The following is a 17,592-nucleotide window of genomic DNA, read 5'->3' on the forward strand; positions in this document are numbered from 1 at the left end:
CTCTCTCTCTGTCTCTCTCTCCTCCTCCTCCTCATCCTCGATTTCTTAATCACTTCATACCCTGTTGCAACAAACCCCTCAATTATTCTCGCTGTTTTTCTCCTAAGTTCTCCCCCTCTTTATTGAAGACCTTCAGACGCTTTCCAATTAAGGCTTCGTTGCTGTGTCCGTGCGGCCCTCCTATAACTCTGCTTCTTTTGTCAACCATCTACCTGTATGGTCTAATGCGTAGGCATCCTCAACTCACACGCCGATGAACGCATTGACAACAAATGCAACTTGAATTGGTTGATAGTTGACTAATCGATTAGATGTGTGTGTGGACTGATTGGTTTGGTTGTTGGTCGGGTTTTCATGATTGGTGTGGGAGTAGCGGGGGATTAGAGTACCCGGGAAATGGGTCATGGTAGCTTGGATATGTGAATCTGTGAGAAATTGTTGTGGATTGTGGGGAGATGGAGAGGTAAATAGGGATGGGGTTGATAGGGTTGAGAGGGGGTTGAGCTTCGTGAAGGAGGAAAAGTGAGAGATGACCGTAGAGGGGAGGGAAGTGAGAGATGGAAGGAATGGAAGGGGAGATAACTTGAGTAGTGAAGACGGGGATCTTTGGGTCATGAGACGACGGTGGGGAGAAGGGATATTATAAGCTAAATAGACAAGAATGTATTAGTAAATGGACGGAGACGGGAGGAAAGGAGATAGATGATAACGCGAGGAATAAGTAGGAATGAAACGAGACTTAGCTGGAAAGAGGAGAAGGGGAGATGCGCGAGGGACCAAATAATGGAGAAAAAGATGTAATAAAAGGAGATGAGAGGAAGAGATGTGTGCGAAACGTATGGAGAATGATGAAAGGATTAGGATTAATGAACAATACGTAGAATGGGGATGAAGAGGAAGGGGTAAGAGCAAGAGTGAAAGTTGAATGAATATAAATAAAACTGCATGAGTGAAGAAAAGCGAAGACGAATAAGTACTAGGACTGAATGAATGGACGAAGGAAGGGAGACTGGCTATGAAATGGTAATAAAAGAGATGAAGATAAAAAAAAGGGGGAGTTACAGAGAATGAGTAATATTGGCTTTGGGAAATTACAAGAGAGAAACAATGGAAATGAAGGGAGAGGGAACGACTACATTTGCTATCGAAAAAGACCAATACTAGCACGATAGCGAGATCTCGCAGTTGTTAGAGAAGGGAGAATTAGCATGGTAGGGACTAATAGCAGTTGTTAGAGAAGGGGTGCTTATTAAACCATCCTTGAATCGCATACGCGAAATCTATCGAATAGAAATACCTGTGCGGTACGAATGGGAATAATAGGCAATTTTGCGTGGCACGTATATATATGACTAATAACAATTAAACTGATTTCTACACTTCTATACCTGCATGCCAGTTCAGGAAGGGATTTCATATTTTTATATTGGACTTAAGGGCTATCGTCATGGGTTATTAAAGCTACCACAATGACTTAACGACCAAAAAGCAAATATCCTTGCTGCCTGAATTTAATTTCGAACTAGAGTAAATCAGTATACGTACACTGATGGGTATACTTCTAACTGTATGTATTTTTAACATAGTTCTGTAACATGAATAGTAACCAATCGCTGATTGGTTGTGTCCTCAGGTCGGCCAACGCCCACGGTCCAGTGGATGGTGAATGACGAGGTGCGGCCGACGGAAGAGGTGCTGGAACCCGGAGGGGTGATTAAGGTGACGCTGGTGGTGCACGACCTCACCAGGAACGACCTGCACGCCGTCTTCGAGTGTCGAGCCACCAACTTTAATGACTCTGCCCCAATCTCCTCCACCGTCACCCTCGATATGAACTGTGAGTATAACGAGAATAGCAAGTGTTCTCTTCCCTTGCTCTCTCACTCTAATACAGGCTGTCTCTGAGGTGGACGTGACTGTAAATTCATATTGTTTTATTTAAAAAAAATTATTTGTAAATAAGATTACACTCACTCAAATTTTGTAAATATGAATAAATACAATTGTAAACAACAGCAGACTGCTGGACCCTCACGAAGTTGCGTGGTAAAGGTAGAATTATGACTATGAAAACCATGTAAATAGTGGAATATGAAGAAAAACATATGTCGAGCATGTGTTAAAATATTCAGTAAAAAAACATTATTCCCAGTTACCTATGTTAGGAAGCTTGCAGATGTATTTACCTGTTAATTATAAGAAAAGTTATTGCGTTTCGTTTGAATTAATTATGTCATTTGTTATTTAAATCCGATTCGGCAATAAAGGGTGTTAACTTTGCTGTTCAAACAAGCATTCTAACGAATTTAATGTGAACTCGAAGTCTTGCATCGACCAAGCAAACGTGTGAGACGCAAGATGTTTGACACACATCTGAATTCAAAGACATACCGCACCAATTGGATCACAAGATGATGGTCTAGGGTTCGATTCCAGCGTAGGATGAGACGTTTGGGCACATTTTCCTTTTGTTTCCTTACACCTGATGGTTCTGTTCGACTAACAGGAAATAGGTACCTGAGAGTGGATTGCATCATGGGTAAGTTTAATCATTGATCTAGAAAAGGGTGGAGGTTCGCTTCCTCTTTACCTAGCAGTAAGTAGATTCCCTGGAGTGGGATGCATCTTTAGGAAGTTCAGTCGTCTGCTTAAGGTCGACCTCAACAATCCTGACAAACTTTTCCGGCACTTTACGATGACAAACAATGCTATTTAGAAAACCTTATATACTCATCCTTCGCCTTATGGCGCACGCTGACAGAAAAGCTTATGTACCTGGCAAGAGACAAATTAATTATTTACCGCTAATTGTTTCCTCTCATCTGCGAAATAAACGATCTTTTATTTTTATGTTCAAATGGTTAAAATTCACCAGAAAATGAAAAGAGATGAACTATGACCTATCAGGCTCTGTTTCGAGGCAAAAATAAACTGGGTAGAGAAAAACCATAAAAGTATGATAAATGCTCTTGAAGCCCAGGTGGTGGAGAGCCGCATGTGATTTATGAACTGGGCTCCAGGATGAGTTTTATATCATTGGGTTAAGGCTAAACTCTAATTCTGTAGGTTATATTGTGTAGGTTGAATGTAGAGGGGTGCGAACGGCCCTTGTGCTGTGATGCGATAGTTGTATGTTGGGGGTGTGAGAGGCAGTAGGGAGATTGAGCAATCTCCTTACTAGAGGCTTCATGTTATGTTGCAACAGTCATATGTGGGGGGTGGGGGGGGGGGTGGGAGGCCCTCATGATATGTTGCAACAGTCGTATGTAGGGGGGGTGGGAGGCCCTCATGGTATGTTGCAACAGTCGTATGTGGGGGGGGGGGGGAGGCCCTCATGGTATGTTGCAACAGTCGTATGTGGGGGGGGAGGCCCTCATGGTATGTTGCAACAGTCGTATGTGGGGGGGGAGGCCCTCATGGTATGTTGCAAGAGTCGTATGAGGGAGTGGGAGTTTTTAAGGAAAAATATGAGGCCCTCATGTTTTTTAACGATTCATTTCATATCAATAATACAAATTAAATAATTATTTTTTTTTGTTAGTAATTTGTTTAATTGCGTTGCCTTGGCTATATTGACTTCGCTAATCATCAATATGTAACCTGGCAAACAAACTTACTCCTGCACCTAGAAAACATATTTGCTTATTGACAAGAAAACATAAATAAAAATAATCAGTGTAGTAAAATTTGTGTCTTAAGACGTAGCTTCAGTTAGCCAAAGTTGGGTAACTGAACCTCACCAAAATGTCTTTAAAGCTAGTAAAACGCATTAAAGTTATTAATTAAATATAAAAGTAGGCATATAATCTTCTAAGCCGTAGCCAAAGCCAAGAACGAGACTGTCCGAGTGGTTCCCCCAACCAATTACTAGATACACTCGACGCTGCTAACTTGTCCCAAGTGCTCGCCAACCACCTTGAAACCCCATTAACTATAGCTTCTTTCTGGCTATTACTTACAAATTCATTTTGAACAACACCCTGCCATCGATATCAGGAACTTCCTCACAGAGTACGACCAGGTGGCAGCTCATCCTTCCGTTCATGTTGCTGAATCAACTAACTCCTCTTTACTTTCTTCTCATGCTGCAGGAGCCACTAACTAACTCCTGTTTACTGCCTGGCGGACACTCACGACTGTACTCATTACCTGGTAAACAAGCGAGTTTAGTATATCCCAGGAGCTTTGTTTGTGATGGTGTGAGTTAGACGAATAGTGGAGATGAGGTATGAAGGGAGGTGTCGGAAAGAGGGATGAAGAGAAGGAGGAGGAGAAGAAGAAAGATGAGGAAGATAACGAGGAGCAGGAGAAGGAGTAGAGAGAATGAAGAGAAAGAGTGGGGTGATGACGAGGAGGAGAGAGATGAAAATAATGAGGGGGATGAAGGAGATGGGAAAGGGGATGAAGATCAGGTAGAAATGTCAGGATGAAGAAGAGAAAAGGTATGAAGAGGATTTAGGGGAGGAGGACTAATAGAATAACGGGAGGTGGATTAATTGCTCTTGGAGAAGAGCAGATGGGAGCAAGGGAGGAAATGTTGAGAACGAAGGAGAAGTAGGGAAGGAGCATAGGGAAGGAAATAAATGAACGAGGAGGAAGGTAAAAAAGATTGAGTATGGAAAAGAAAGTAAAAGTGAGGGCGTATGGAAAAGAGAAGAAGGAAGAGGAGGAGAAAGAATAAGAGGAATGATGAGAGAAAAGGCAGGGAAGGAAGAGAAGGGGGAAGAGTAGCAGGAGGAGGAGAAGGAGGAAGAGTAGCAGGAAGAGGAGAAGGAGGAAGAGGAGAAGGAGAAGGAAGAGTAGGAGGAGAGAGAGGGATCTGAACCGCCCCTCTCCCGCCCGGACAAGTCCCCAAGGAACGTGGTTTCCAGTGATTTATGCCTGATTTATTGAGATTTATGCACCTTCGATACTTTTGCTCAAGGCGGGGCTTTTGAATTCCATTGTGTAATTTTTCTTCCTATTTCGTATTCTGACTGGCACGCTCTGTAATGCTACAAACATCTTTCTAAGCTGACTGGTAAGCTCTGTGATGTTTCAAACAGGCTTCTAAGCTGACTGGCATTCTCTGTAATGCTACAGACAGCTTTCTATGCTAACTGGCGCGCTTTGTGATGCTACAGACAGGTTTCTAAGCTATCTGACAGGCTCTGTAATGTTGTACAGGTTTCTGAGTTGAACGGAGCGCTCTGTAATGCTGTAAACAACTTTATATTCTGACTGGCGTGTTCCTTCACGCTAAAAACAACTTTCAAGGCTCATTGTCAGTGTTTGGTAATGCCCCGAACGGCTGTCTAAACTAATCGGCGCACTGTTAGAAGGCTACATATAGCTTCTAAGCTAACTGGCGAGCATTGTAATGTTTCAAGCAGCTTCGTAGTCTGATCGCAGAGAAACAATCAGTCTCTTTCAATACGTTGCTTCAGACGATCAACATCAAAAACATATTATCACTTTTGCTCGAAGTTTTGTCCGCTTCTTCATCTTTATTCGCAAATTTGGTTTCAGCTTCTTGATGTTAAGGACACAACTTCCAAGTGGATTTCATTTTTGATCTGAAGTCTAATCATTGTCTTCTTTCTCCCATGGAAACAGTTGCAACTAGACGTTGTTGTTGTTAAAGATTCGCTACCTGGAACAAAAAGTTCCAAGTAACACGGGCTATGGTGAGCCCGTAGATAGTTATATGCAACTAGACGAGTTGGGACTCCTTATGAGGCTAAAGGTGTTCTCTTTCCATAGCTCATGGTAGGCCATATCCTACAAGTCTTCCCTGGAACACAATCTATCATTCGATTAAGAGAAAGGTGCCTAATTTATCTTCTCTTCCTTACATTTGACGCTACGTAAGACACTCTCCCTGATCCTCCTTCAGCAGATACTTTCCTTAAAGTTAAACTATTCTTCAGACACGCTGAAATTCAGATTTATTGAAACGAGACGCATTCTATCATTTGATCAATTGTTCTCTCGAATAATTTGCTCGTTGTGGGAACACAAGATCTTTTCCGTCATATTACAATATAAATTTGAACCTCAAATTGCATTTCCGTTAACTGTAATATTTTATTACTTAATTAAGAAATAACACTGTACGAAATGACTGTACGCTATTGAATATCTCTCCAACAGTTAAGTGACAGGGAATGTGCACTCTAATATCACACTCTTATCTATCATTTTTAGCAGTGATATAATTATGATGTTGACGATCATTACCCAGGTACAGGATAAGAACAAATCCTAAAGGAAGCAACATAACGGATTCCCCCGCATGGATTTTCCAGTAAAGAATCCTGTCGAACAAATTTATTGAAACTTTAACTACCTATCCAACGACTGAGATTCAAACCTCCCCACAGATGCAGTAAACCTAAATTCTCGAAAAAATCTTTTGACAAAGTACCACATAAAATATTGTTCAGTGAGATAAAGTCAAGTGACCCAGGAGACAAAGTGCTCTCCCGCACTCTGGTCTGGTTTAACGATAGGAAGCAGCGAGGAGGTGAGGTGGGGAGGGAATTATCAGGGGAAAAGTAGTTGGAGAACAGGGAAGGATTTTAGGGGTTGAGTGTAACACGCAGTGATCGTTAGGGATTATCTGAGTGGCTTAGTGCAACAAGCGGAGATCCTTAACGAACATCCTAACGGTTGAGGGGTAACAAGAGATGTTCCTCCACGATCAATCCTCGGCCCCATCTTCTTGAAAATAATATTCCGAAATTATCTAAAAACAGGACTAGCAACAATTTTATCATGATTTACAGATTTACTCCCCATCTCCCTATCATGCTCTTTCCTCTCTTTGTCCGCTTTTTTTTTTTTTTGCCTTTTCTCTCTCGTTCCATTCCTCTCTTTTCCTTTCATTTGGGTCTATTGTTGCTCCTTCCGTAGTTTCCTCTCTCAAGCTTATTAAGGATAAACCGGTACATCCTTCTAAGCACATAAAAGGTGATGAAAAATTTCCTTGGGTAAAATAATCGAGTTTTGGAAAATTTGCATATAATTATCGACCTTGTAATTGTGCGAAATTATGTATTCTTTACAGAATTTCTCACACCTAGGTATCTTTGCTGATATATGCACATGTGTAATTTTGTGACGTTAACACCTGTCGTGTCGTTTGCTGGATACTTTTGTGTCTGTAAACATGATACTTCGGTTGATTTATCCTCAAGAAATGTTTTTTGGATTAGCGAGAGGTCACGATCCAGCCTTGTCCTCATGCTAATTTTATCCCAACGTGAAAATAACACTGCATTAGAGGAAATTAAATGACAGGCAATGTTAGCACTTTCTGAGACTAGTCCCAATCCATTTCGTTATTAAGGAGGGAATGGTTAGGTTCGTACCCTTGAACTCTGGAAAAAAAAAACACTTCAATTGGAGTGCAAGTCAATTCGAGAGGTCAGGTGATTTAATTTCAATAATGCGACGTTATTTTGACTCTGAGGTTGATAGAGTAAATATTTCGGCGCAACCACCGCGAGAACAGGTTCTGCTGTGGGACTTTTGGATGGTGTAAAGTAGATCAGTGTATACTGCTGCTGCTCCGTGGTTTCCTTGTTACAGAAAACCAAGTACTACTGGCATCAGATTTGGCACCAGTTATATTCTTCTGCAGTTATTTCTAGCTATTTGTTTTTACTGTAATTAACTGATTTCAAATAAGCTAGGTCGTTGTTGTTATTACCATCTATGCTGTTGCCGTGGTATTTATTGGGTCTAGGTATGCTGTTTACCTGTTACTGTTGCCTGCATGCTGCTGCTCTGTTACTTACCTGCTCTTCGTATGCTGTTGCCTTGATACATACTGGTTCGTGGTATGCTGTTGTCTTGATGCATACTGGTTCTTGATATACTTTAATCTTAATACATACTGGTTCTTAGTATGCTGTTGTCTTGATACATACTGGTTCTTGGTTTGCTGTTGCCTTGATACATACTGGTTCGTGGTATGCTGTTGTCTTGATGCATACTGGTTCTTGATATGCTTTAATCTTGATACATACTGGTTCTTAGTATGCTGTTGTCTTGATATATACTGGTTCTTAGTATGCTGTTGTCTTGATACATACTAGTCCTTGGTATGCTGTGGAATTATTCATGCTAATTTTGTTCTTTTTTGACCCTTTAGGCCAGTTTAATATATGATGTGGTTCTAATAACTGATTTTAATATCATGACCGTCAGCGTTCGAAACTGTCTTTAGAAAGGTCTTTGTTAAATGTGTTATTTGAGGTTACTGTTGTTCCATCCATTTGGACTTTGTTGTGTGGATGATTCTTTGGTGTCCAGAACTCACGTTGTGTGGGCAATATGTTTATTGTTTGTGATGTGTGTCTATATATGTATGAACACTTTGTGCTGAACGGGGTGAGAATAGCTTGAGCTACCTCATACCCTTGTGTGTATTTTACCTCAATAAACTTATTTTCAATTTCAATTTCAATTTCCAGCTGTCTGCTTAGTGGGATTCACATCGCTGGGAAAAGTAGAGGATTCAAGCGCAAGTAATTAGCTTTCGGTATAAACGATTTTTCGTTACACTTCAAGTGAAAAGTAATTTTTTTTAACGTGTGTAGGAAAAAAGACCAAACACATATTGTTTGCCTTATTCAGACATAAACAGTTTGTGCTGGTCAAACACATACAGCTAAATCCTGTCAAACCCATACATCTTGACTTTGTCAAAAACACACAATATGACTGTCAGAGACAACATTTGTGGCTGATAAACACATACAGTTTGACTACGACAAACACTCACAGTTTTATGTATGTGTTTATCGCCCTTGGCAAAAGAAATTCAACTTTATACCTAAAGCTTGTATAGTGAGAATGTAACACTAATAGTCGTCCACGAGTCGTGATGAAAAGAAATAAAATACGTTTGCTAAAAGGCTCTCACTTGCCTCTGTAACTTAGCTGAGAAGTAAAACTTATCAAGATATGTTAAAAGCATAAACGTTATTTGGCAGGTGACGAGACTACTAATTTTCACTTTGTCTCCTACTGACTGAAAGCAACGAAAAATTAACAATACATCAACAACTGCAACAAAAAACCGTATGATAATTTGAAAGCTTAAGGAGAGTGAAAATTGCGACTACTTTCAGAAACTCGCAAGTGACAACAGCTGCTACTCAAAGTTCCTTAGTTGTGTGTGTACTCACCTAGTTGTAGGTGTGTGTGTGTGTGCGTGTGTGTGTGTGTGTACTCACCTAGTTGTGTTTGAGGGGGTTGAGCTCTGGCTCTTTGGTCCCGCCTCTCAACCGTCAATCAACAGGTGTACAGATTCATGAGCCTATCGGGCTCTGTCATATCTACACTTGAAACTGTGTATGGAGTCAGCCTCCACCACATCACTTCCTAATGCATTCCATTTGTGTGTGTGTGTGTGTTTATTTGTGTATTCACTTAGTTGAATTCACCTAGTTGTGTTTGCGGGGGTTGAGCTTTGCTCTTTCGGCCCGCCTCTCAGCTGTCAATCAACTGTTTACTAACTTTTTTTTCTCACACCACACACACACACCCCAGGCAGCAGCCCGTGACAGCTGACTAACTCCCAGGTACCTATTTACTGCTAGGTAACAGGGGCATTCAGGGTGAAAGAAACTTTGCCCATTTGTTTCTGCCTGGTGCGGGAATCGAACCCGCGCCACAGAATTACGAGTCCTGCGCACTATCCACCAGGCTACCAGGCCCCTGTAGCCTGGTAGGCTACAGGGGCTACACACACACACACACACACCCTGTGTGTGTGTGTGTGTGTGTGTGTGTGTGTGTGTGTGTGTGTGTGTGTGTGTGTGTGTGTGTGTGTGTGTGTGTGTGTGTGTGTGTGTGTGTGTATGTGTGCGTCGTGGAAGGAAGTGCGCGAGACAGATATCACTTAAAACGTAAGACATGATATCAGGAACGAAACCACTAAAAGTAATTTAAGAATTACTTATGAAATTCCTGGTAATACTTCATTCAGTTATGTTTGGATAAGTTAAGAGTTAGGTTAGGTTATATCAAGTTTAGTTAGTCAAAGTTAAATTTAAGTTACGTTAGGTTAGGTTATATGAGGTTAGATAAGGTAAGGAAAAACAGTGTTTAGTTCTTCTGTATTTCCGTGTTACCAAAATTTTATTCTAAATACATTTTAATAGAAAATACACGTGCATTACATATCAAAACACATGTAAATTAATTCCCTAAAATAAGATTTTTAAGTAATTATATCTGTTTTTATTTATGAAGGAAGCTTAATATTATATCTCAGATGAAAGTTTTGTAAAATTTAAGATATTTTCACATTTTTGTAACAAAAAATTCACTAAAAAGTTCGAGTAAATACTTTCAGTAAAACATTAAACGGCTGTAGTGCATATTTCCTGGATGGAAGCACCAGGCTTCGGGGTGTTTTTCTGGATGGTAGGCTGTGGCTCCAGACAAATGCTGGATGGTTGAGAGGGGTTCAAGATACATACTGGATGGTTGAGAAAGGTTCCAAACATATTCCGAATGGTAGGGAGGGGCACCAGTTACATTCTGAATGGTAGAGAAGGACTCCAGAATCTTTCTGAATGGTAGAAAGAGGCTCCAGACACATTCTAGATGTTAGGTGGTGCTCCAGACATTATAGATGGTAAGATGCCCCATCCAGTTTAATTTTGAAATCCAGAGTGAGACACCAGACACTTTCTGGGTAGCAGAAGAGCTCCAGACACTTTCTGGACAGCAGGTGTATGGCTTCTATAACTTTTTTGAGGGCAGCGATGCATGGATTCCTGACACCATGGTGAAATTCTTGAGTGTGAGACCTCTAGACAGTTTGTCTGGATGACATAACTGGCAAACTGGCAAACCCCTCACAGTGTTCAAGAGAGAACTGGATAAGCACCTCCAAAGGATACCTGATCAACCAGGCAGTGACTCATACGTCAGGCTGCGAGCAGCTGCGTCCAACAGCCTGGTTGATCAGTCCAGCAACCAGGAGGCCTGGTCGACGACCGGGCCGCGGGGACGCTAAGCCCCGGAAGCACCTCAAGGTAACCTCAAGATAGGCAAGGCAGCGTTCTGGCGTTCCAGAGGTTCCTTAAAAGGCAGCGCTCTGGGGTTCCGGTGAGTCCCTGGGGGTAGCCATGCGGGTCTTGGGGCACAGTCTCCAGAGAGCAGCGCTGGTCACCTCCCACGTTCCTTGCGGAAGTGACGACCCCATAACCACGAGCATTAAAGCCCGAACGTCGAGTGCCGGTGTGCTGAGTGCGTTATTCCCGCCTCTGAGTGCTCGCTAAACCGACAAAGTTGCCGACATTCCTATAATTATACGGGCGAGTGTGACCACTATGCCCCCTACCCCCAGGCTGCTGGTCCCGATCGGCTGGTAGCGTAGCAGTAAATGTTGAGTTGTGGGCCCGTAACAGCTACGGTTATCTGCCCCATCTCGTGTTCGGACACACTTACACTCACACACCCACACACACATACACACACACACACACACACACACACACACACACACACACACACACACACACACACACACACACACACACACACACACACACACACACACACACACACACAAACACACACACACACACACTCACACACACACACAAACACACACACACACACACACACACACACACACACACACACACACACACACACACACACACACACACACACACACACAAGAGATATTAGAAGGAATTTTTTTAGTGTCAGAGTAGTTGACAAATGGAATGCATTAGGCAGTGATGTGGTGGAGGCTGACTCCATACACAGTTTCAATTGTAGATATGATAGAGCCCAATAGGCTCAGGAACCTGTACATCAGTTGATTGACAGTTGAGAGGCGAGAACAAAGAGCCAGAGCTGAACCTCCGCAAGCACAAACAAGTGAGCACTAAAGACACTCAACACCCTAAATATCACATGACGGTAGGATTTCTTAGTCTTCTAATAGTTGCTTCCATTTTGTATTCGTGATTATATTGTACACAGTTATTGGTTGGCGGAATGTAGGAAAATACAGGAGCTGGAAGCTTACTTCCAGTAAGCTTACTTCTTACTGGAATACAGGAGCTTACATGGACAAATGTAAGTCGGCTATTTTACACGATGATCACTGCTTGTCACGCAAGAGGTCGAACATTACACTCTACAACTTCTTGGAACCTCATGCGTTCCCCTTAAATATTAAAAATATACTTTCTTGTTTAAATCTTGGTATATATATTTTTTTTAATAAAATATGCATAGAGTACATATAAAAGTGGAATGAAAACTTATAGTTTGGGACTCTCTCTCACCATCAAGGACACGGCTTGTGATAATAGGATACACACATGACTTTCCCTCTTTGCAATGTCTCTCTGAGGCACTGAAGCAGTAAGCTGATAGCTCCTGAATATTCAGTTCCGTGTTTAGATCAGCCGGAAATTTAACTCTTTGTTATTTTTCTTGGAACGATTTTGCCTTAATGCCAACTGTTCTCTTATCCGTTTTAGACTGTGTTTATTTATCAGTGAATACAGGCAAGTGTGGTCTAGCTTCCGACTACGATGAGCCTTCAACATATAGAGTCAAAGTTGGATTGTTGAACTCATCTCTTGTACATGATGAGCAACAGAGTGGCTCTTCATCAAGTGGGTACTACTGAACAATCAACCGGTTTACTGAACAAACTTGTGGCACGGATGCCTGCGTGCCTGACCTTCATTTATGTTAAATAATCATATTACAGTTATCACCATATACGTATGCGAGAGACTAGCCCCAAGCGTCAGGCCTCCAGCCTTGGGGGTGACAGACAGACATAAAAGAACAGACATTCGATTCTATAGATATATGTAAAAGGAATTACATATATATATATATATATATATATATATATATATATATATATATATATATATATATATATATATATATATATATATATACATATATATATATATATTGTAAGTATATATGTGTGCTCTTGCTTGTCTAAAAATACATCATCCGCTACTTATGCTAGCCAAGAGCATTCACATACGCACACACTGTGTGTGGGCGTATCGGAGTGTATATATGATAGAGCCAAATAGGCTCAGGACACCGGTTTATTGACAGTTAAGAGGCGGGAGCAAAGAGCCGGAGCTCATCCCCCACAAGCACAACTAGGTGAGTATAACAGGTTGAGTGCACACACACACACACACACACACACACACACAAACACACACACACACACACACACACACACACACACACACACACACACACTCAAACACACACAAACACACACACACACACATATATATATAGTCTTTGGATTGGAGCTCCAATAGATCTAAAACTGAGGTTCATGAAATCAAACACGTGCTTTATCCTATGTACCAACATTTTCTTTGGGGAAAAACACAAAAATCTAAACTTGCCCGAAAACCACCTTGTGCTGTAATTGGAACAACTGAGCAACCGCTAAAGGGCTTCGTCCCAATTAATTTCAATTTGCGAGCGTAAACTATAATATTTTACTTTTTATTTTTATTTTATTGATTTCAGCACACAAAATTATATGAGTTAACAGAGACAAGGTATTTCCTGTTATGTTCACTCATGGACACGAGAATGTTTTCATTATTCAGTGTATATTATTTATTGCTTCACTAGGACACAAATAAGCCCAATTTCTTTCACCTGATGCTGTGGTTGTCTAGGAATATAATGATACCTGGGAGTACTATTAGATTCCGGCAATTTAAAGCATCCTTTTTGTAACGTTGTAACACCACGAGAGGATGTGCTGTTTCTTTTGTACGTCGTTATCATGTCTCCTCCTCTCTAATAACGTTAGGTCTAGCTCCTTAAGTCTTGCTATATGTCATATACTAAACATTAACCAAAACGTTTTCAAAAACGTTAACAAACGTTAACAAAAATCAACTTCCAGCTAAATATATTGTAAGGCTTGCAGTATTCAACACAGTCGCTTACAACCGTATGGTTTTAGTTCGATTCCCAGAGAGGACGTGATGTTGTTCCACCCTTCTATATATGTAATACGTATCTTCACTTAGCAGTAAATGGATACCCACGATTTTATAAACTGTTGTGGTTAGCATTCTAATGAAGGTCAGCCATTTGTCTAGAGCGGCTCCACAATAAGTGCAGCAGGTCTCCTGTACCTGACAATGGGAAACCAAAGTAACATTGTCATTTCAATATCAAAAGCTGTTATTTTTAACACCAGCATCAACCACAGCCTTTGCGACATTTGAATCACCAGAAGCAATGAGACAGGCATTTTGATTGATAACTCTATCTGCTAGAGTAGAGTAGAGTAATGCTACTCTTTTGATTAATAACCTCCATCCTGAGAGAGACCAATATCACCATCCTGAGTAATACGAACGTCAGCATCATCCATTATAGCACCTGATCATCCTCTTAGAACAAATCCACAAGGGCCGTGATGAGGATTCGAACCTGCGTCCGGGAGCATCCCAGACACTGCCTTAATCGACTGATACATCCAATTTGTTCATTGGATGTATCACGTTAGTGTGATTTATGTGTGTTGTGATCATCCTTAGTAACACCAACACCATCAAAGTCATCCAAAGTAACAGCTAAAGCATGAGAAAGAATAGCATCAGCAGCAGCAGACACAGTAGCAGCAGCAGCAGAAGTAGCAACAACAGCAGCAGCAGCAGCAGCAGCAACAGCAGCAGCAGCAGCAGCAGCAGCAGCAACAGCAGCAGCAGCAGCAGCAGCAGCAGCAACAGCAGCAGCAGCAGCAGAAGTAGCAACAACAACAGCAGCAACAGCAGCAGCAGCAGCAGCAGCAGCAGACACAGTAGCAGCAGCAGAAGTAGCAACAACAACAGCAGCAGCAGCAGCAGCAACAGTAGCAGCAGCAGCAGCAGCAGCAACAGCAGCAGCAGCAGCAGCAGCAGCAGCAGCAGCAGCAGCAGCAGCAGCAGCAGCAGCAGCAGCAGCAGCAACAGTAGCAGCAGCAAGAGCAGTGAAGCGATCACCGTATGGTGTCTCCCAGGAGCCCCTGCTCACCGGCATATAAAACAACTACCACGTCTTTAAGATCCGCTCACGCTTCCCCTCTCTTGACTCCCTCTCGCGACCTGCACCGTCTGCCAGTATCCTGGCTGCTTGCTGGCTCCCAGTTCTTGTCCTTAATGCATAACGGAGAGGAAAGGATTAGAACTTGGATTACCGGATTGGAGGATTCTTTTTACTATCACCACCACAGCATTCTGGGGTATATTTTATTTATTCATATATAGTGTGAATGAGGGAATATCAAAAAATATTTTCGACATGAACAAACAAATGTTTGCTTGGCAGAATATAAGATTTTTCATTTACGTTGTGATAACATTTCTATTTTTAGGTTATTAATTATTTATCCAGCTGCATTTTTTGTTATCTAACCAATTATTTAACTCCAATAAATTTGTGATGCTGCTGCTGTTTAGCTAACAGTATTAATAGTTATCTTCGATATAGTAATAGCCTAAAATTAAGCATATGACAATTTTTCTGTTTAGAACTAATGTCTAGTGTCTGGCCGCTTCAGTATTGAATTGTGATAATAAATAGTACTTGGAAGCTGTATTATTGCATTGTTCTAGTGCGTAGTAAGTGAGCAGCGTTAATATAATATTGTTCATGGACGCTCCCGATTAGTTTTCCAGTAATGCCTAGGAATGGTAGATTGATTATGGTGTTGCGTTAAAACCTATTACAAACCAATTTCAATATGGAATAACAGGGTCGAGTACATTGATGTTTTTATGCACATATTGCAAGGAAAATTATATAAATATATATATATGTATATATATATATATATATATATATATATATATATATATATATATATATATATATATATATATATATATATACCAGAAGCAATGAAAACACTGACAAGTCCAGTACCTTGACGAAATGACCACCATACTATTGAAAAGTATTGGAAAGTCGAGACTATTTTCTCCCAATACCCGATAACGTTAGGTGGTGAGAGATCAGAAACCTTTTCATCAAATCAATTATCAAATTAAAATTCATTAAATTATCAAGTTCAATAATACATGTAAACTCGTTGGAAAATTGAAACAATGATAAAAACATTAAGAATGTTTTGTTGAAAGACAGAGCTGCCTCGCATTACCCAAATAAGCATTTTGTCAGCTTCCTCTGTACTTAAACTCGTATTTTACATTTTCCTATTTTTTTATACAAATTCTGAGATGCTGAAACGGTTTAGTAATTGTACCTAAGTATACAATACGGAGGTTGCAGTTCCCTATTTAGCTTGGGTACTACAAAGAGCATTACAGTTCAACTCCTGCAATAAGCTAATCGTATCAGGTAATTTCAAGACTTCCTTATATTAAGGGTTGACTTAGAATTGCTGTGTTGCTAACATTAACATCGTTTCCCGGCTCAATAGTAAAAGTAGCATAAGCATGATCAGTGATATTATGTTTAAATACATGGTAGAGAGATTAAATGCAAGATAAATGCACTTTAATTAGGTATTGATTCCAGTCAACTTATTCTTAATATCTTAAGTTAAACTTTTTAAATTTTATACGCCCTACCAAGTACTATTTCCATTAATATTTCTGGGAAATAGTAAATATAAATGTTTTTAACAGAGAATTATTCTTTATCTCGGAATATTTTATTATTAATTAACGAATGCAGTGTTACATTCCTGCTATTCTGTGAGAATATATATATTTATATAAAAGACAATTCATTAGCGAAGACCTACCTTCTTTGTTATAGTTCCATACAGGTATGTTAGAAGTAAACAAAGATTGGGCCCTATTTGGAGAACAGGTGTTTCCAAGCCTATGACATATTCCATATGTCATACACATTCATTCAGGGTTTGAGCACTTTTAATATCAGACTCTCCACAAGCCATACAACAAGATCTCTACCAGCATCTGTTTGTTTCTTAATGATAAATACAAATATTAATAATAAAAAAAGGAAAATATTAATAATGGTGCAGAAAAAGTTCTGTTATTGTTTGTATTCTTCAGAGTAAACTTTAACAAATAGTTCAAAAAACACTGATAACAAAACAACAACAACAACATTAATAATAATAATAATAATAATAAAATATGTTGTAAATTATAATGCTGATTATTCTGATTTATTTAATTCCAGATAAAATTAGTGATAGCACTGAAAGCCCCTAAAAATTTGCTCTCAGTTAATCTTGTATAAAACTTTTCGAAAACTAGCTTGCTCACTTCAAGTGGAAGATACACAGCAACAGGAGCCTGTCCGTCCCCCTACCGTGGTATCTGATAAACAATCTCCTTTGATGTCCTCATGTTAACCAATGTTAACCTGACCCGCTTTGAGCCCTGCTATTTTTACCTAAACTCACTAAACGTGCATTGAAACGATAGTGTGATACACACTCACTCACTCGGCATTTACTTTATTTATCTGTTTATTTGCATCTTTTAATATATATATATATATATATATATATATATATATATATATATATATATATATATATATATATATATATATATATATATATATATATATATA

General features: G+C 40.1%; 1 protein-coding gene across 1 annotated transcript in view; it reads left to right on the plus strand.

The window, feature by feature from the left end:
• Positions 1 to 17,592, plus strand: part of LOC123744935 (nephrin-like) — a 425,786-nt gene that overhangs the window by 344,342 nt on the left and 63,852 nt on the right. Inside the window, exon 5 of the mRNA XM_069306333.1 lies at positions 1,634 to 1,837. Coding sequence (XP_069162434.1) covers positions 1,634 to 1,837 — 204 coding nt within the window. The remainder of the gene's footprint in view (positions 1 to 1,633; positions 1,838 to 17,592) is intronic.

The sequence above is a fragment of the Procambarus clarkii genome, chromosome 57 (genome assembly GCF_040958095.1).
Source record: "Procambarus clarkii isolate CNS0578487 chromosome 57, FALCON_Pclarkii_2.0, whole genome shotgun sequence".
Classification (NCBI taxonomy): domain Eukaryota; kingdom Metazoa; phylum Arthropoda; class Malacostraca; order Decapoda; family Cambaridae; genus Procambarus; species Procambarus clarkii.